This window comes from Acinonyx jubatus, chromosome B2 (genome assembly GCF_027475565.1).
Source record: "Acinonyx jubatus isolate Ajub_Pintada_27869175 chromosome B2, VMU_Ajub_asm_v1.0, whole genome shotgun sequence".
NCBI lineage: Eukaryota > Metazoa > Chordata > Mammalia > Carnivora > Felidae > Acinonyx > Acinonyx jubatus.
This window is the reverse complement of record NC_069385.1, coordinates 8,756,628-8,776,657: the sequence shown is the minus strand read 5'-3', so window position 1 is coordinate 8,776,657 and position 20,030 is coordinate 8,756,628. Positions and strand designations below refer to the sequence as shown.

The window sequence follows — 20,030 nt, the reverse complement described above, 5'->3', positions numbered from 1 at the left end:
CTCATCCTCTTTCCCTTAGGTTGAGATGAATCGCAATGTAGGCTGTAAAACATGTCTTTTTAAGCTGATGCAGAGTGAAGGCGCTTCATTTCAGGAATCAATTTGCATGCCCGGTCTTTTGCACAGCCTTGTTGACCATGATAAGCCCAATCAACTTGAACTTGAACGCTGTATTCAAAATGGGAATTCTGTTTGAAGTCGGTCTTCCCGCAGAAATGCTCCAAATACACAGCAACATTGGACACATCTAAAAATTCACACCAAAGAACAAGGAAACATGCTGAGGAAGAGGGCTGTTGGGAAGATTTGCACACTATCATTTAACCCAGTGACCACGAATTGGAATTTACCTTTGGATTTCTGGTATGAAAATATTATGTACTTCCCTTGACCTTTTACTTCTGCATACATTGGTGCATTCATTTTTGTATTTTTTATTTAAAACCATTTTTTTAGTGTTTATTTAATTTTGAGAGACAGAGAGAGACAGAGTGTGAGTAGGGGAGGGGCAGGGAGAGAGGGAGACACAGAATCTGAAGCCGGTTCCAGGCTCTGAGCCATCAGCACAGAGCCTGATGCGGGGCTTGAACTCACAAACTGTGAGATCATGACCTGAGCCGAAGTCAAAGGCTTAACCAACTGAGCCACCCAGGCGCCTCAGACATGTTTATTTTTCTTTTAATCGAGGTATAATTGGAACAGATATTTACTTAATAATTGTTTCCAACCAGAAGAGTGACTATTTTGGATTTGAATTACTACCATTTTAATGAATATTTGCATTTTCTTTTGTCTACTTTTACAGAGGGCTTGTAGCATATTCATTTCATTTACTCTGGATTTTTGGACTTTTATTTGGCTTGAAAGTCACTTTTTCATGGTATTTTTGTTCCTCCTCCTCCTCCTCCTCCTCCTCCTCCTCCTCCTCCTCTTCCTCTTCCTCCTCCTCCCCTTCCTTCCCCTCATCTCCCCTCCTTCCCCTCCTTCCCCTCCTTCCCCTCCTTCCCCTTCTCCTTCTTTTGCAAATAATGATGTATGTGTATGTTTTTTTACTTCATTTATGTCATCCTTCTGTGTCCCTAGCCCAGGCCGAATTAGTATCCAAGTGTTAATTATAATTGGCCTTTAGGCAGCATTTTCAAAATAAGTACAAATCAATACAAGGTCTTTGAAAAAACTAAATTTAGGGAAAGCAACATGTAATCTTTATATAATGTTAAAATGTACTATAATTATTATTTAAAAGTTTTTCCTGTATGGTTGACCTTCCTTTTTTATTTAGACTGCTCCACTGACAGCTTTATTTTCTTCCTCGTATTAATTCTAATCATAGTTATTTTCATTTAAAAATTTTAAAATTATAGCTTTCTTGAGATATAACTCACATACCATAAAGTTTACCCTTCTAAACTGTATAGTTTAGTGGTTTTTAGTATACAGGGTTGTGCAACCATCACCACTATCAAATTCTAGAACATTTCCATCACCCCAAAAGAAATTCCATACCCATTAGCCATCACTCCTCGCTTCCCCCTCCTTCTAACCCCTGGGAAACCACGAATCCACTTTCTGTCTCTATGGGTTTGTCTATTCTGGACATTTCATAGAAATGGAATCCAATATGTGGCCTTTGTGTCTAGCTTCTTTCACTTAGCATGATTTGTATTCAAGTTTCATCCATGTTGCAGAATATATCTGCACTTTATTTCTTTGACTGCTGATCAGTATTCCATTGTGTGGATAAACCACATTTTGTCCATTTACTGGTCAATGGACATCTGGGTTGTTTTCACCTTTTGGCTATTATGAATAATGCTGCCATGAACATCGTGTGCAATTTTTTTTTTAACACCTGTGTTCAGTTCTCTGGGGTATAGGTAAGAGACTTGCTGTGTCCAATGGGAACTCTGTATTTATGTTTTTGAGGAACTGCTAAACTGTTTTCCATAGTGGCTGCATCATTTTACATTCCCAGCAGCAGGGTATGAGGCTTCTGATTTCTCCACACCTTCACCAACACTTGTTATTGTCTGTCCTTTTCATTCTCACCATCCTAATGGGCACAAAGTGGTACCTCCTGGTGGTTTTGATTTACAGTCCCTAATAACTAATGATACCGACATGGTGGGTTTTTTATACTTTCCAATGATAGGTTCTGAAAGTGAAGGCCAGCATGATTAAGTTTTGGGTCTAGATCAGCCCTGATTTAGAATTGAGTACATTCATTTGATAGATGTTTTGTCTTTATCATTTTGGCAGGTGACATCATTTTGAGAAAACCCTTGCAGTAAACTAAAAAGCGATAGAGTAGCTCTTGTTTTGTTATTCTGGTTTCATTCATAATTTTATCAAATAAAATAAAATTAGCAGATGATCACTAATCATCTGCATGTGGATCAGGTGTCTTGGGAGATAACAGAAAAGTAGGTGACATGCCTCTGCCTCTGAAAAGCTCACAATATAATGGAAATGACAGCAGGTAGAAACAACTCACTCTCTTGTCAGAAAGCCAAGTTGTGGGGCGCCTGGGTGGCTCAGTTGGTTAAGCAGCCGACTTTAGCTCAGGTCATGATCTCATAGTTTGTGAGTTCGAGCCCCACGTCGGGCTCTGGGCTGACAGCTCAGCTTCGGATCCTGTGTCTCCCCCTTTCTGCCCCTCCCCCACTCACATGGTCTCTCTCTTTCTCCCTTTCTCTCTCTCTCTCTCAAAAATAAATAAACATAAAAGAAATAAAGAAAGAAAACCAAATTGTTCATTTATAAAATAAACCAGGACAAGCTAAAGATTGTTTGGCAGTAACCCAGAGAGCTCTCCAGGCCTAAGCCTTGGTGTCTCCTCTGACTTATTTTGCCCTTTGATCTCCACTGCCAGGTCTCACTGCCCACTCATTATTCCTCCATCACACTTCCTTTTCCTTTAAAGTTTTTATTTTAATCACCCGGTGCTCAACACAGCAGGTGCACTCCTTAATCCCCATAGCCGATTTCCTCCTTCCCCTGTGCCCACCTCCCCTCTGGTTGCCATCAGTTTGTTCTCTATAGACAAGAGTCTGTCTCTTGGTTTGTCTCTCTCTTTCTCTGTCTCTCTCCCCCCACCCCACTTTGCTTGTTTTTTTTTGTTTCTTAAATTGCTCATATGAGTGAAATCATGTGGTATTTTTCATTCTCTGAATGACTTATTTCACTTAGCGTTATACTCTCTGGTTCCATCCATGTCATCGCAAATGGCAAGATTTCATTCTTTTTTATGGCTGAATAGTATTCCATTGTATATCTATACCACATCTTCTTTATCCATTCATCAGTCAGTGGATAACCGGGCTGCTTCCATATCTTGCCTGTTGTAAATAATGCTGCTATAGACATAAGGGGTGCATGTATCCCTTTGAATTAGTGTTTTTGTGTTCTCGGGGTAAATACCCAGTAGTGTACTTGCAGGATAGTAGGCTAGTTCTCTTTTTAACTTTTTGAGGAGCCTCCATACTGTTTCCACAGTGGCTGTGCTAATTTGCATTTCCACCAACAGTGCACGAGGGTTTCTTTTTCTCCACATCCTCACCACACCTGTTGTCTCTTGTGTTTTTGATTTTAGTCGTTCTGACAGCTGTGAGATGATACCTCATTGTGGATTCAATTTGCATTTCCCTGATGATAAGTGATGATGAGCATCTTTTCATGTGTCTGTTGGCCATCTGGATGTCTTCTTTGGGAAAATGTCTGTTCATGTCCTCTGCCCATTTTTAATTGGACTATTTGTTTTTATGTGTGTCAAATTGTATAAATTCTTTATATATTTTGGATACTAACCCTATAAGGGGATATGTCATTTGCAGATATCCTCTCCTACTCAGTAGGTTATCTTGTAGTTTTGTTGATTGTTTCCTTTGCTGTGCAGAAGCTTTTTATTTTGATGTAGTCCCAATAATTTATTTTTGCTCGTTTCCCTTGACTCAGGAGACCTCTCTAGAAAAAGTTGTTATGGCCGATGTCAGAAAAATTACTGCCTGTGCTCTTTTCTAGGATATCTATGCTTTCAGGTCTCACATTTAGGTCCTTAACCCCTAATGAATTTACTTTTATGTACAGTGTAAGAAAATGATCCAGTTTCATCCTTTTTCATATTGCTGCTCAGTTTTTCCAACCCATTTGTTGAAGAGACTGCCTTTTTCTCATTGGATATTCTTTCCTGCTTTGTCAAAGATTAACTGACCATATAATGGTGGGTTTCTTTCTGAATTTTCTATTCTGCTCTATTGGTCTATGTGTCTATTTTTGTGCCAGTACCATACTGTCTTGATTACAACAGCTGTGAAGTCCAGAATTGTGATGCCTCTAGCTTTGTTTTTCTTTTTCAAGAGTGCTTTGGTTATTCAGGTCAGGTCATGATCTCAAGGTCCATGAGTTTGAGCCCCGCATCAGGCTTTGTGCTGACAGTATAGAGCCTGCTTGGGATTCTTTCTCTCTCTCTCTCTCTGCCCCTCCTCCACTTGTGAGCACTCTCTCTCTCTCTCTCTCAAAATAAATAAACTTTAAAAAAAAAAAGCATAGAGAGTACACAAAGGAGTGTTTCTGTAAATTTCAAATAATTTTCACTTCACAAATATTATTCTTTTTCTTGTCTGTTTGCTGTGGCTAGGACTTCCAGTACTATGTTGAATAAAGGTGAGCGGCGCCTGGGTGGCTCAGTCAGTTAAGTGTCCATCTCTTGATCTCACCTCAGGTCATGATCCCGCAGATTGTGAGATCGAACCCTGGATTGAGCCCTGCACTGACAGTGCAGAGCCTGATTGGGACTCGCTCTCCCTGTCTCCCTGCCCTTCTCCAACTTGACACACTCTCTCTCTCTCAAAGTAAATAAATATTTGAAATGAAATGAAATGAAATGAAATGAAATGAAATGAAATGAAATAAAGTGGTGAGAGTGGACATCCTTGTCTTGTTCCTGATTTTAGGGGGAAAGCTGTCATTTTTCCCCCATCAAAGATGATATTAACTGTGGGTTTTTCATATATGGCCTTTATCATGTTGAAGTATGTTCCCTCTAAACTGACTTTGTTGAGGTTTTTATCATGAATGGATGTACTTTGTCAATGCTTTTTCTGCATCTATTGAAGTGATCATATGGTTTTTATCCTTTCTTTTCTTGATGTGATGTATCATGCTGATGAATATGCAAATGTTGAACCACCCTTGCATTCCAGGAATAAATCTCATTTAATCATGGTGACTGATTTTTTTTAATGTATTATTGGATTTGGTTCGCTAATATTTTGATGAGGATTTTTGCATCTATGTTCATCAGAGATATTGGCCTATAGTTCTCTTTTGTGTGTGTGTGTGTGTGGTGTCTTTATCTCTTTTTGGTATAAGGGTAATGCTGGCCTCACAGCATGAATTTGGAGTTTTCTTTCATCTTCTATTTTTTTGGAATAGTTTGAGAAGAATAGGTATTAAGTCTTCTGTAAATGTTTGGTAGAATTCTCTTATGAAGCAATCTGGTCCCAGACTTTTGTTTGTTGGGAGTTTTTTGATTACTGATTCAATGTCCTTGCTGGTAATTGGTCTGTTCAAATTTTCTCTTTCTTCCTGATTCAGTTTTGGGAAGTTATGTTTCAGGAATTTACCCATTTGTTCTAGGTTGTCCCATTTGTTGGCATATAATTTTTCATAATATTCTCTTATAATCCTTTTTTATATTTCTGTATTTCTGTGGCATCAATTGTTATTTCTCCTCTTTCATTTTTGATTTTGTTTCAGTCCTCTCTCTTTTTTCTTTTCTTTTTTTTTTTTTATTAGTCTGACTAAAAGTTTATCAATTGTGTTGATCTTTTCAAAGAGCCAGTCTCTGGTTTCATTGATCTGTTCTGCTGTTTTTTTACTTTCTATTTCATTATTTCTGTGTAACCTTTATTATTTCCTTCCTTCTATTATTTTGGGGTTTTTTTTGTTCTTTTTCTAGCTCCTTTAGGTGTAAGGTTAGGTTGTTTATTTGAGATTTTTTTTCTTGCTTTTTGATATAGGCCTGTATTGCTATAAACTTCACTCTTAGAACAGGTTTTGCTGCATTCCAAAGGTTTTGAACCGTTGTGGGGTGTGTGTGTGTGTTTTCATTTCTTTCCATGTACTTTTAAAATTTCTTCTTTTATTTCCTGGTTGACTCCTTCTTTGTGTAGTAACATGTTATTTAACCTCCATGTATTCGTGGTTTGTGGTCTTCCTAGATTTTTTTTTCTTTGTGGTTGACTTCTAGGTTCACAGTGTTGTGGTCAGAAAAAAATGCATAGTATGACTTCAATCTTCTTGAATTTGTTGAGACTTGTGACCTAATATGTCATCTATTCTGGAGAGTATTACATGTGCACTTGAAAATAATATGTATTCTGCTATTTTAGGATGAGGTGTTCTGAATATACCTGTTAAATCCATCTGGTCCAGTGTATCATTCCAAGCCATTTGTTTCCTTGTTGATTTTCTGTTTAGATGATCTGTCCAATGATGTCAGTGAGGTGTTAAAGGCCTCTACTATTATTTTATTTTTACCAGTTCTGGTATGAACTGCTTTATGTATTTGGGTTCTTCCAAGTTGGTTGCATAACTGTTTATAATTATTTTATCTTCTTGTTGGATTGTTGCTTTTATTATTATGTAGTCTCCTTCTTTTTCTCTTGTCACAGTCTTTGTTTTAAAGTCCATTTTGTCTGGGGTGCCTGGGAGGCTCTGTTGGTTAAGCATATGACTCCTGATTTTGGCTCAGATCGTGATCTCATGGTTTGCGAGATCGAGCTCCACATCGGACTCTATGCTGACAGCACAAAGCCTGCTTGGAATTGTCTCTCTCCCTTTCTCTCCCTGCATCTTTCTCTTTCTCTAAAAATAAATAAAGAAACTTTAAAAAAAGTTTATATTGTCTGATACAAGTTTTATTTCTCTGACTTTCTTTTGATATCTATTTGCATGATAAATATTTCTCCATCTCCTCACTTTCAATGTGCAGGTATCTTTAGGTCTAAAAATGAATCTCTTGTAGGCAGAATACAGGTAGGTCTTGTTCTTTATCCATTCTGTCACCCTATGTCGTTTGATTGCAGCATTTAGTCCCTTTCCATTCAAAGTAATTATTGATAGATATGTACTTATTGCCATTTTATTACTTGCTTTGTGATTGTTTTTGAAGATTTTCTCTGATCCTTTCTTTTCTTTCTCTCTTTCATGGTTTGCTGGCTTTCTTTAGTGATATATTTGGATTTCTTTCTCTTTATTCTTTGCATATTTATTAGTGGCTTTTGACATGTGGTTACCATTAGGTTTTTATAGAACATCTTCTGGATAGAGCAGTTTATATTTAGTGGATAGTCATTTAAGTTCAAATCCATTCTTTACTCCTCTCCTCCCTACATTTTAGGTATATGGTGTAATATTTTACATCTTTTTATTTTGTAAGTTCCTTGACTGATGTTTTTATAGAAATATTCGTTTTTACTGCATTTGCATTTCCTACCTTCATACTGTCATTTTTGGTCTTTCCTTTCCACTCAAAGAGTCCCCTTTAATATTTCATAAAGGGCTGATTTAGTGGTCATGAGCTCCTTTAGTTTTTGTTTTTCTGGGAAAATTATTTTATTTCATTTTATTTATTTTAGAGAATGCAAGCAGGGGAGAGGGACAGAGAGATAGAGAGAGAGAGAATCTCAAGCAGACTCTAGACTTGAGCTCTGACATGGGGCTTGATCCCAGACTCTGGGATTATGACGTGAGCCAAAATCAAGAGTTGGACATTCAACCGACTGAGCCGCCCAGGCACCCCAGTCTGGGAAACTCTTTATCTCTCCTCTATTCCGAATGATAGCCTTGCTGGGTCGAGCATTATTGGCTGCAGGCTTTCCCTACTCAGCACTTTGAATATACCATGCTACCTGTTTCTGGCTTGGAAAGTTTCTGCTGAAAAGTCTTCTGATAACCTTATGGGGTTTCCTTTGTATGTAACTGTCTTCTTTTCTATTGCCGATTTTAATATTTTTTTGTTATCACCATGTTTTGCCAGTTTAAATACAATATGTCTAGGTGTGGATCTGCTTTGTGGATTTTGTTGGGGGTGGTGGTTTCCCTGTGTCTCCTGGATCTGAATTACTGTTTCCTTCCCCAGATTAGGGAAGTTTTCAATTATTATTTCTTCAAATAAATTCTCTGTCCCCTTTTTTCTCTTTTTTCTTCTGGGATTCCTGTAATACAAATGTTATTACATTTGATGGAGTCACTGAGTTATCTAAATCTTTTCTCATTTTGCGTAATTATTTTTTTCATCTTTTGTTCAGCTTGATTGTTTTCCATTACTCTGTTTTCTAGGTTATTAATTCATTTCTCTGCTTCTTCCAGTCTGCTGTTCATTCCATGAAGCATGTCTGTCATTTCATTTAACAAGCTCTTTATTTCTGTGATCCTTATCTCTGTATTAATGGTCTCACTCGTGTCTTCCACTCTTTCTCAAGTCCAATGAATATCCTTTTGATCACTGCTTTAAATATTCCATCAGGCATGTTACTTATATCTGTTTTGCTTAAATCTCCAACTGTAGCCTTGTTCTGTTCTTTCATTTGGGACTAATTACTCTGCCTTCTCATTTTGTCTTAGTCTCTCTGCCTATTTCTCTGTGTTAGGAAAGTCAGCTACATTTCCTGTTCTTAAGGGTAATGGCTTTATGAAGAATAGTTCCTGTAGTGCCTTTAGTGCAGTGTTCCCTATTCCCCAGGGTCTGGCACTTCTGGGAGTATCTCCAATGTGGGCTGCATGTTCTCTGTTGTTGCTTCCTGGCCACTTTATCCATCAGGCCAGCCATCTGCAGTGGCTCTCTCCACCTGTTGTGGGCAGTGTTTGGTCCCTGGCCTGAATGTGGTGAGTTTTGACTAGGTGTGCTCTGGTCTGCTTGTGAAATGAGACCTGTCACCACTGCTGTAGAATTAAGTCCCTGCACAACTCCTGGGTCAGGAGATGTGATGTTGGCAGGGGTTTGGGTTGGTCTTCTGGTGGAGGGGGCCACCATGCTAGGACTGAGGCAGTTGTGACTGGGAAGGGCAGTTCTTCCAGAGTGTGGGTGGCAGGGCTTGGCATAAGCAAGTTAAGTAGCCAGTGTCTACACTGTGCTGCTTCCTACAGGTGGGCCTGTGCTTATGCTGAGGGTTGGGGAAGGAAAATGGCATCTGCCAGTTCCTTTGTTCCTGGAGGGGTCTCTCTGTGAATGCTGTCTTTCTGGGATGTGCTCTGAGATGAGTGAATAACCTCCTCATTGTGTGCTTCAGGTGCTTTTCAGATCACTGTTTTCATGCTGTATGTCCATGGACTGTTTGTCTAGCCTTCTCTACAGGAACAGTCTCAATGTCCTCCGAGGTATCTCAGAGTCAAGCCTACTGACCTCTAAAACTCCAGGCTTTAAGGGACACCTGGGTGGCTCAGTCAGTTAAGCATCTACCTTTGGCTCAGGTCATGATATCATGGTTCATGAGTTCGAGCTCCACATCAGACTCTCTACTGTCAGTGCAGAGCCTGCTTCAGATCCTCCATACCCCCCTCTCTCTGCCCCTTCCCCATTCTCTCTCTCAAAAGTAAATAAATAAACTTAAAAAAAATACCTCCAGGCTTTAAGCCATGCTGGTTTCCAGAAGTCATGAAATTTTGCTGCTCTCTTTCTTTGCAAGGCAATTGCCATGAGGATTCATTTTTCCCATGCACTCCCCTGTGTGCTAGTCTGTCTCTTATCCTTCTCCACAACCACGGTTCCCTCTCCACCATAGTAGCCATTATCTGTTTCTCTCCCAAGCTGCATCTCTGCACTTTCTACCTTCTTCAATGTGGCCTCTTCTCTCTCTTTAGCTGTGGAGTTGGTTCTGCCAGTCTTCAGGTCGATTTCTGGGGTTTTTAGAATGATTTGATAGTTATCTAGTTGTAGTCATGAGATAAGCCTAGGGCCCTCCTTCTCTGCCATCATCTGCCTCTTCCCTTCATCACACATCTTATATTTGCTTCATTCTGTCCATCTATAGGCTGGCCCTGTTGGCCCATATTCAAATTGTTATTCTTTATTGGGCTTCCTTCCACCAGCCTCCACTTGCCTGGGGATACCAAGCATAGTCCCTGCTTCATTCATCATTGGGATGAAACTTGTCAGGGCCAATGCTGGAGAGAGGCATAGGAGCAAGCATCTTGGGTGGGGATTAGCTTCTAAAGATGGCTTGTAATTTGAAAGATGGTCACAATCACTCTGGAAAATTCTATGCATTATATATGAAATGCAACGAAGTTTGTCATTTTTTGGTGGAACACCTTGTAGTAGCCTTGATATTTGTTCTGTAAATGTTGTAAAGACACTGAGAGCAGAGAGATGCTTTCAGTAAGAGACTCTGATGTCAGCTGAGGGACAGTCCCAGGGCTCCCCTTCACAAATGAACTGCAGAACCACCTGTATCCTGTCTCCCTGCCTCTTATTTGGCTCTCAAGTTTCTGTTTTTCTCATGCATCTTCTCTTTTGTGGTATTTAGTGCCATCCATAATGAACATTCATAAGCACTGGGGCTTCATGTGCACACATCCAGTATTTAGCAAACAATATTTTGGTCATGGCATTTTGCAGCCTGGTAGCCTGAAATGCTCACTCTTGTAGTGCTTATGATCACCTGCGTTAGTGATCACTGAATGAATACCTTCCCTTCAAGACCCCCACTTCATACCCTCCACCCAGTGACCATTTGTTATCACATTCTGCTGGAAAAGTCCAAAAATTTTGTTTTTAGCCCTCTAATTTTCAAATCATCTTTTCCGGGGGCCCCTGGATGGCTCAGTTGGTTAAGCCAAATTCGGCTCAGGTCATGATCTCGCCCCGCGTCGGGCTCTGTGCTGACAGCTCAGAGCCTGGAGCCTGTTTCAGATTCTATGTCTCCCTCTCTCTCTGCCCCTCGCCCACTCTGGCTCTGTTTCTCTCTCTCAAAAATAAACATTAAAAAAAATTTTTTTAAATCATCTTTTCCAATCCCAAAGTCTTGACTGCCCTAGTTAAATCATGCACCCTTTTCCTTTAAAATACTGCTTAAAAATAGTAGGAATAACCTGGTGTCATTCAATCATTCCAATAACTGAAGCAGTGTTTAAGTACTTCCTTATTTGTTATGGATGCCATATGTGTGTGTATGTATATTCGTGGAAGCACAAATGCATGTTATATGTTCATTTGCAGTGTTTTGTTGCTATTACTCTTCCCTCTCTCTCCATACTTGCATGCGCACACACCCCCACACAGACACACACACACACACACACACACACACTTTTTTTTTTGCTTGATATGACCCTCCCATTAGAGAATAAACTCCTTGCAGTGCAGGCAATGTCTTCTGCCTCATCTCACATTCTTCATGGTGTCTAATTATTCATGTTTGGTCGGTCTGTCTAAACAATATCTTAAGCTATAGGCATTCTCTGTTTTACTAACTGAGAAGTAAAAGCCAGTGATCTTTGTTTTTCAGGTTCCATTTCCACAGTGGATCAGATGATATCATGCGTGTGTGGAAATGTTGAGCCAGCTGAACATCTTCAGTCACTTGTAACATGATCTTGGGGCATGTTTCAGAAAAACATCAGTCATTATGGAAAGCTGTTCCACCCTCCCACACCTCACTCTCAGGACAGAAAACATAAGGAGAATAGTTGGAAATTCACTTGAGCTGGACCAACTGTGCAATTTACAAATATTGTTGGTTTTCAAATAGATTTACCTTTTCTCGAAATTTCTACTCAGAATTTTTTAATAGTTTTGTTAAATATCTTTGGAGCTGAGGCCCTAATTCTTTGGTGACATCTTGCACTCGTGTTTTCTTCATGACCATTTGGATGAACTACTCAAGAGAATGAACCATACCCCCGTGCTGGCGGCTGGCAGTTGTAGCTCTTTTATGTGAAGAGGTGGAAGCTTTTGATACTGATGCCGAGTTGACTTACAAAGCATCTAGTTTTATGTAGTTCCAAATGCTTCCAAATGGCAATCAGTTGGGACAAATCCTGATGGTCAGTTGTTTTTTTTTTAAATACACTGACATCTGGAAGTTTCCATTACTTGGAACCAAGATGGTGCTATTTTCGGAAAATTATGCCTGGCTTTATTTGATCTTAAGGGGGAAAAAAAGAGCACTAAATCACTCAGTAGGATGTTTACTCTTGCCAGAAGACTGAATTGACACTCATTCAAGAAATGATCCCAGTTTGCAGGTAAAAGGCATCATTTCTGTGGCCTGCGGCACATAATGCAATATTTTAGCGCCTTGAGAATTCCACTTAACAGTGAGAATCCAGCAAGGTAATGCTGTACTTTCCCCTTTTCTTCTTTACTCTGGGATGCAAAAATTATACAGTTTATTCATTTTTGATCTGGCTGAAGATTAAAATGGAAGAAACACGTCTGAACCAATAATGAGGAGAAACAAGACTATGTTCTTAAAAGTTAAATTGACACAGAAAAGAAAGTGGTACCAAAAGAAACAAATGGCAAGATGGGCCCAAACTGGGTGATGTGAACTTGAAAACTGTCTGATTTGAACCAACCCAGAAGTAATTCCTCTTGGATCCAAGAATATTGACATTGGAATGACCTAAGGAAAAATTAGGTCTTAATAGTTGTTCTTGAAATGACAGTCCTGACCCCTGAAGGGTGGATGGTAATTTACAATTTCTGTCCTGCTGACATTCATTGGCCCCATCAGAACACACCAAGGGTCACCACCTCAATGGTAAAGCAGGTACCGGGGAATCTCACAGGCCCTGGACTGTGGGCTCCCCACCAGAGACTGGGGGGAGGTTAGAAGGGAAGCAGTGAAACACAGGGAACTCACATTGGTGTGGTTTGCCAAGGTAGAATGGAGGAGAGGCAGGAAATCACCCTGCTTCCGAAACACGTGAGCATGGCAAAATCGGGTTGGAGAGAATGAAGGCGTGATGAACAAGGGAGTTTGCAGATGGGGTGATTTTGTTGCCATCCTGAGCACCAATCTCCCACTCTTCTGCTTTCCGAGAATGCCTTTTCTCAGGCCTGTGACCTGCTGGGCCAGGGCCCTACCCGCAGCCTCCTGAGAGCTGCCTGGGCAGGCTGGAGAGTGGGCACTGTGTGCGGAAGCAAGGTCAGAAAGCGCTTTGTGTTGGAGAGCCAGCGTGCTGGAGCAGGCGGCTTTTCTCTGACCCCTAGGGGGCGTTCTGAGCACCCCTGTCCGAGTGTGAAGGAGAGGATTTCTGGGTGTCAGCATTCTAATGCTCTCCCGTCTGAGAAAGCTGAGCGGCCCTGGCCTGGTGACTGACCCCCTGGGCCCTGGACATGATTCCAAGCTGCAGAGAGGAAACCTTTCTCCTCTTTCTTCACTAGATGATTTCTCAGGATTGGAGACTGACACAGCGATACCCACAGAAGAGGCGTATGTTATCTATGACGAAGGTACTAACTGGTTTTAGATAGATTGGATTTGGATAATTTCTCTCCTTTTAATTACTGAGTGGATGATCTCAATTTTGAGTTTCCTTCAGACTCTGAGCTGCATGGCAGTGCTCGGGAAGGTGGTTTTACCCCAGCTTCCAAGTGAGCCCCCCATTCGTATTTGATCCAAAGAAGAACAGTGTGCTTCATATGTGAATACAGCCTCCAGACAAGCCCCTGTGCCCCCCATTGTCTCCCACCCCCCAGGAATTCTGGAGCTGCTTGTCTGGGCCTCTCCTTCGGCCACAATTTGTGAACCCACTTGGTTTAACCCACAACTCTGCTTCCTCTCTTAGCTCCTCTCATTTCCCCCTTTTCTCTTCTTTTCTAATTATGTAAAAGATGCAGTGCTATAGAGGTGTTGATTTTTTATCACAGAACCTTTTCAAGTAAGGGTAATCTCATAAGAAGAAGAATGCAAAATACCTTGGATAGAGTCTGGAACAGTCGTTCCGTAAAAGTAACCAGGCCTCTTATTCCTTTATGACCTTGTGATGGTTCTGTGTATTTTATAAGTTGCCACAGCAGTGCAAAAACTTCTTGTGGGCATCTTGTTCCCATCCTAGTGCTGGCCTTTGACACTCAGGATGTTCTCACTTTTGTGCTCCTTTGCCTGCTGTTATCTGTAGCTCCAGTAGCCTTAAACCACCAATGAGACAATAATGTCACCTTTGATGCAGTCATAATAAAGTTTGATATAGTGGTTTCATCCCACAGTTTAAAAAACAAAAAGAAAGAAAAAAACAAATGTCAGAGAAAAAAGAAAAGTTTCTTAGCACCTTTGAAAACACTAAACTCCTTTCTTATTTGAGCAGTGGAAAGGAAGCAGCGTTTTCTTTTTTAAATTAAAGGATCAGGGGTGCCTGCGTGGCTCAGTTGGTTAAGTGTCCAACTCTTTCTTTGGCTCAGGTCAGGGTCTCACAGTTCTTGAGTTTGAGTCCCTCACTGCGTTCTGTGTTGACAGTGAGGAGCCTGCTTGGGATTCTCTCTTTCTCTTTGCCCCTCCCCCACTTGTGTGGTCTTTCTCTCAAATAAACAACAACAACAACAAATGAATGTTAAAGGATTAATCCCACCTCCTCCCCAGAAAAAAAAAAAAGTCCATTCACAGAAAGACTAAATTTCTAAATTTCTAAAAAGTCAAGTTTATTGTCTAATGTGAATCTTCTATGACTCTAAAAGAGAAAATTACTTAGGCAGAGAATGGCCAGGGGCCAGTTATAGGAGCATGCTAAACCAGATGAATTCTAAGGTTCTGTCCAGCTCTGATCCAAAAATCTCATTTTTCTGCTCACATATATTTCCTTTTCCTCTTCCTTTCTTTTATCTGCAGCTGCTTTTCCAAGGGGACTGAAATGGGAGGAATAACTGTTTCATTGGGAACAAATTATGTTCAGGCATAGCATTTATTTTTGGGTGTGTGCGTGAGTGTTTTAGTCTCAAGTTGAATGTTAAGAAGGTGTCTCTTGGCCACTCGTGGTGCCCCTTTTCTGGAAGTTCCCAACTGCAAAGCCTTCATATCATTTCAGATTATGAAGTTGAGACCTTGAGCCCACCGACCACCACCAGGCCTCCCACCACGGCTGCGGCCCCTGAGGTCATCCCGACAGAAGGCTCCATTAGCTCCTTTCCTGGAGAAGAGTTTGATCTGGCTGGAAAGAAACGATTTGTTGGTAAATAGAACCTCCTTAATCAGAGAAACATGGGGTTTTAACTTTTTTTTTTTTTACTTTGAGGAAGAGCATAACTAATTTCTTGGCCTGGTCAAGGCAGCCCATTTGGAGCAGAAACTTTCCCAGAGGGAAGTTTCCATTTGGGGGTGATTCAGTGAGTCAGTCCTGCTTGGATACACGTTAACTTGGTTTCTGCAGAAGTCAGGAGAGGGAAGTGTGCAGGAGAAAGTTCAGTATCCAATAGAGTAGAGCTTAGAGAGGCTGCCTCGTGTAGACCAAGAGGAAGGAACACTTTTAAACATCTTCAGGACCAGAGAACATGACTAGTTTTGTTCTAGCAACATTTCCAAGCCGGGGCTTCCACTAGGGCTCGCCTATGTGTTGCTTGTTAAGTTCTTCGTACAAGACGAGCATCTTACTGAATTGAGCTACTGGTTCTTCTTACAATACCAGAAGGAACCAAAGCTCCTTCTCTTCCATTGTATCCTGTGATTTTCATTAGCCTCAGGGACTTGGGCTCTAGACGCTTACTTTATTCTTCTTTCTCAGCTATTAAACAATTTCAAGAGGAAATACTATTTCACTAAACTGTGCCTCAGTCCCTGTGGGAGTCTTCTTTTCCCATGCCCTTAATGAACTTCACTAACGAGACAGTTAGATTAATACGTTACTAAGTGGAAAAAAATATTACCAAGTGGAGACAGGCAACAGCTTAAACTAATATCACACTTTTCTGTTTCCAAAACAAATGTTCTGCCATAAGCAGAGAACGGCTCTCACCAGCCAAGATGTAGTACTGAGTGTCTAAACTTCATGTGCTTGAAGAGCAAGAATATTAATTTGAGGTAGCATTCCTGAGGCAAGTGCTAATGCTGGATCATGGCGTCAAGCAGCCTGGCTGAGTTCACCAAGTGTTCCGATCTTCCTCTCTGTGCTTCTACGACAGAAACGAAAATGCTTTCAGCACTGTTGTTTGCTGTTCCAGAGAACTTTTCTGAAGACTGAGAGGCTTGCTATTGTCTGGCTATTTTCATATGTCTGTAACTCTACAAAGCATAGTAGATTACTCCCCCAAATTTCCTGGTTAGATCCATCGACAAGCTCTCAAGGCCTAATTTTATCCAAATTATTGGAAAATAGAGGACCTAAAAATTGCTTTTAGTCCCAATGGCCACTAAGAAGGAGAGCCTGTACCAAAAGATGCAGTGGAACATTTAGAAAGTACTAGAAATTGTCACCTGAAAGCACTTGAGAGTCTTGCATGTATAAAGCCCTAGCTCCAGCTCCAATTCCTTGACATTTCTGTCTTCTTGCAGAGCATGTATGATAAAGAGGTGTGGCTAGAGGTAGAGTCTCCTGTCTGGCTCTTGTTTTGTGGGCCCTCTTGGCATTAGTGGCTCAGATGAAACATGAGATATCAGTCTATACCCTGCTTTATTCCCGGGCCCTTGTAGCCACTGAGATACGTGTGTAGAAAAACCTTGAACCTGTCCATAAATGAGAGTTACTGTTACTGTACTTAGCAGTAATGTTGTAAAGACTGTTCAGGCCTGACCTTGTATAGATATTCCAGGTGGTCATGGGTATCCCTGAAGCTCTACAGAAGGCCACACAAGGACTGAAGCCTAGAAACTGTACATCTTGATCAGTGTATTTTTTTTTTCTGGTTCCAAGTCAGTCTAGGGAATGAATTGTGCTGAGAGAGTTCTAGAGCTTCAGTTAAGTGTCAGCTGGGCCCAATTCTGACCTTTCCAAATGTCTGGGCATATACATGGCAGAATGCTGCAGACGTATGCTATGTTGAATTACAGTTTGGGGATCTTTCAAAATTACTTTGAAGACATAATCATTGATGTTCATGGAGTAACAGGATCTTTTGAAACCACTAGATTGGAAGATAAAAATGCATGGATCCATTAAAGAGAGCTAAGCATGTGTTTCTGAGTTTAGCAGGTCTGGAGCCTCTGTCTCACCGAGAAAGACTGAATAGTGATGGCTCCATAGAGCAGACATTATGTTTCTGCCTCTAGGGGAAGCTTTCAACAATACAATTGGGTATCTTTTCTTTTCCAGCTCCTTATGTGACATACCTAAGTAAAGACCCATCAGCCCCATGCTCTCTGACTGATGCTCTGGATCACTTTCAAGTGGATAGCCTGGATGAACTCATTCCAAATGACATGAGGAAGAGTGATCTGCCCCCTCAACATGCCCCCCGCAACATCACTGTGGTCGCTATGGAAGGCTGCCACTCATTTGTCATTGTGGACTGGGATAAAGCCACCCCAGGAGATGTGATAACAGGTGTGTCCAAGGAAGATGCTCAGTGTTCCCATTGATCTGTAGGTGGAAAATACAGACTATAAGGGATGAATAAGTGATGGATAAGTGGATGGATGGATGGAGGAATATATGGATGATGGATAGGTGGATTGGATGGATGAATGCAAATGCCTCCTTTTAAAAGGATGAAATAGGGGCGCCTGGGTGGCTCAGTCGGTTAAATGGCCGCCTTCGGCTCAGGTCATGATCTCGCGGTCCGTGAGTTCGAGCCCCACGTCGGGCTCTGTGCTGATAGCTCAGAGCCTGGAGCCTGCTTCTGTTTTTGTGTCTCCCTCTCTCTCTGCCCCTCCCCCATTCGCACTCTGTCTCTCTCTCTGCCTTTCAAATATGAATAAATGTTAAAAAAAATTAAAAAAAAGAAGGATGAAATATAGGCAAGAAGGAAAACTTTGTTGAGTAGTATGAAAGCACTGGGTGGAAGTCTAGAGTCCTGAATCTTAGTCCCAGAATGGATTACAAGACCTTGAAATAGCTACTTGATCTCTTTGGACTTTAGTTTCTTCATATGAAAAATATGGTTATATCTCTAAATTCTATAACCCTGCAAATGGCCGAGGAGTCCACATAGCCATTTGTAAGATCAGATCTTGCAGCACACGTGATGAAAAACCTCCTAATGTGCACTGCCCCATGTGAGAGTCAACCTTGGGATCAAGACTCTGTCTCTGGACTTAATTCAAGCACGATGCCTGTAGAATTGTAGAGGGCATGTTTCTGGATCACATACTCTTGTTAATATGAATCCCAAGCTGTCCAAAGCTCCCTGGAGAATTCGGTGTCATCACATCATCATATACCCTCCACCTAACCTGAAACCAAACCTCAGTGCCCTAATCACAGGTACTCATGCCCCTAGCATAAATAATGTAGGTGAGGTATTTATAGGGGCTTGGGCATTTCCAATATAAGGCTGTGCCAATGGCTGGTATATTCATAACCATGGAACATTTTGGTGCATGACAGCCCTGCAATGTGCAGGAAAAGCAACAGACCTCAAAAGGCTAAAGGAAAAAATAGTTGGAGCTCTTTATCAGTAAATGAATCAAGCACCAGCCATCGTTATGTACAACGTCACTGTGAGCACACATGGCTTGCCATCACTGTCATCAGAGGAGGAGGAACTCCTGTGGAGAGAGCAGCAGCCTTTCACAAGTTCTCCCACTATATTTGTTGAAGAAAGCAAAGAATGCATTCCTCCAGGGAACAGTGTGGAAAGGGCTTTGGAGCCCAGCACACCTGCTTCTGGTTCTGGTGTGCCCCTTGGTGAGCTGTGTGACTCTAATCCACTCTATTTATGTCACCAAAATAGCTCTTGTGAAAATAATCAGTCACAGGTAGCTTGCCTCTTAGATGCAGTCGATGCTTTGCCCTTCTCCACCTCCTTGACTTGAGCCCTGATTTTCTTAACCAATGAGTCTCTCTCACAGGCTTGTCTGCTTTGCCCCAACAGTAAATATTGGAACTTCTCGAGATTTGGCCCCAAGTCCCCTTTCTTTTTTCCTCTAAGTTCTCTCCCTCCAGAATCTCACCCAGGAATGTGGTTTTAATTCATCTTGGAGATGAATCATTCATTGATAGCTCAAGGCTAGGCCTGCCTGTCCTCAAGCTTCAAACAGTAAAATCAAATAGGCACTTGATGTCATAATCAGGATGTTTCCAAAGCATCTCTGACTCAGCATATCCAAAATCAAACTCATCATCCTTCTGATACCCAGCTTGCTCATCTGTGTCTCCTATGTCAGAGAATGACCCCACTCCCCACCCCATTTCTGCAAACATGAAGCTTTGGGATTGTCTTCAAATCTTCTACAATTTCTCCACCATATTCAGTTCATCACTCAATCCTATCAGTTTTACCTTCCAGGCTTCTCTTGAACCCATCCATTTCTCTCCATTAACTACCACATGAACCTGAGTAATCTGAGCGTTACCACCTCTCACCTGGATATGACAGTCGCTGGCTGGCTAGACCACCCGATCCACACCCCATACCTGATTCATTTTACTCTGCACCAGAGAGAGGCATCAAAGACAGTCTGGTTGTGTCTCCCTTTTGAATGAAAAGCAAAAACCTGTGTGACCTAAGGACACTGAGTATTTTCTCTCTTCTGTGCTTCTTCAGCTTCATCTTATGCTGTCCCCACCCCCATCACTCTGAGACTCCATCTCCTGCTGGTTCCTCTGTCTTCAACATCTTTCCTGGTCTTCCCTCTATCTGAGCCCCTCCCCCCACCTCCTACCCTGCACCTTGACTGCATCCCATCCTTCAGTGTTCAGCCCCATTTTCATGACCCCAGGGAGACTCTGCCTGCACACACCTCCAAATGCATGGACTGCCCCTTTGTGACTCTCATCACAACCATATAATTCTGCCTGTGTGTCTGGCTTGCTCCTCCTTCAGGTTGAAATAAAACGAGTCACTGTTTTATCTCCAGCACGTAATATAGTATATGACAAATAGTAAGCACACAGTAAATATCTATTAAATGAATTAATGAATGTGAACTTGGACA

At 41.3% G+C, this 20,030-nt stretch overlaps 1 protein-coding gene across 1 annotated transcript in view; it reads left to right on the top strand.

The window, feature by feature from the left end:
- The window catches only part of FNDC1 (fibronectin type III domain containing 1), a 106,434-nt gene that overhangs the window by 70,486 nt on the left and 15,918 nt on the right, over positions 1-20,030 (top strand). The window contains exons 15-17 of the mRNA XM_027056527.2: positions 13,394-13,462; positions 15,031-15,174; positions 17,248-17,478. Of these exons, the coding sequence (XP_026912328.2) occupies positions 13,394-13,462; positions 15,031-15,174; positions 17,248-17,478 (444 nt within the window). The remainder of the gene's footprint in view (positions 1-13,393; positions 13,463-15,030; positions 15,175-17,247; positions 17,479-20,030) is intronic.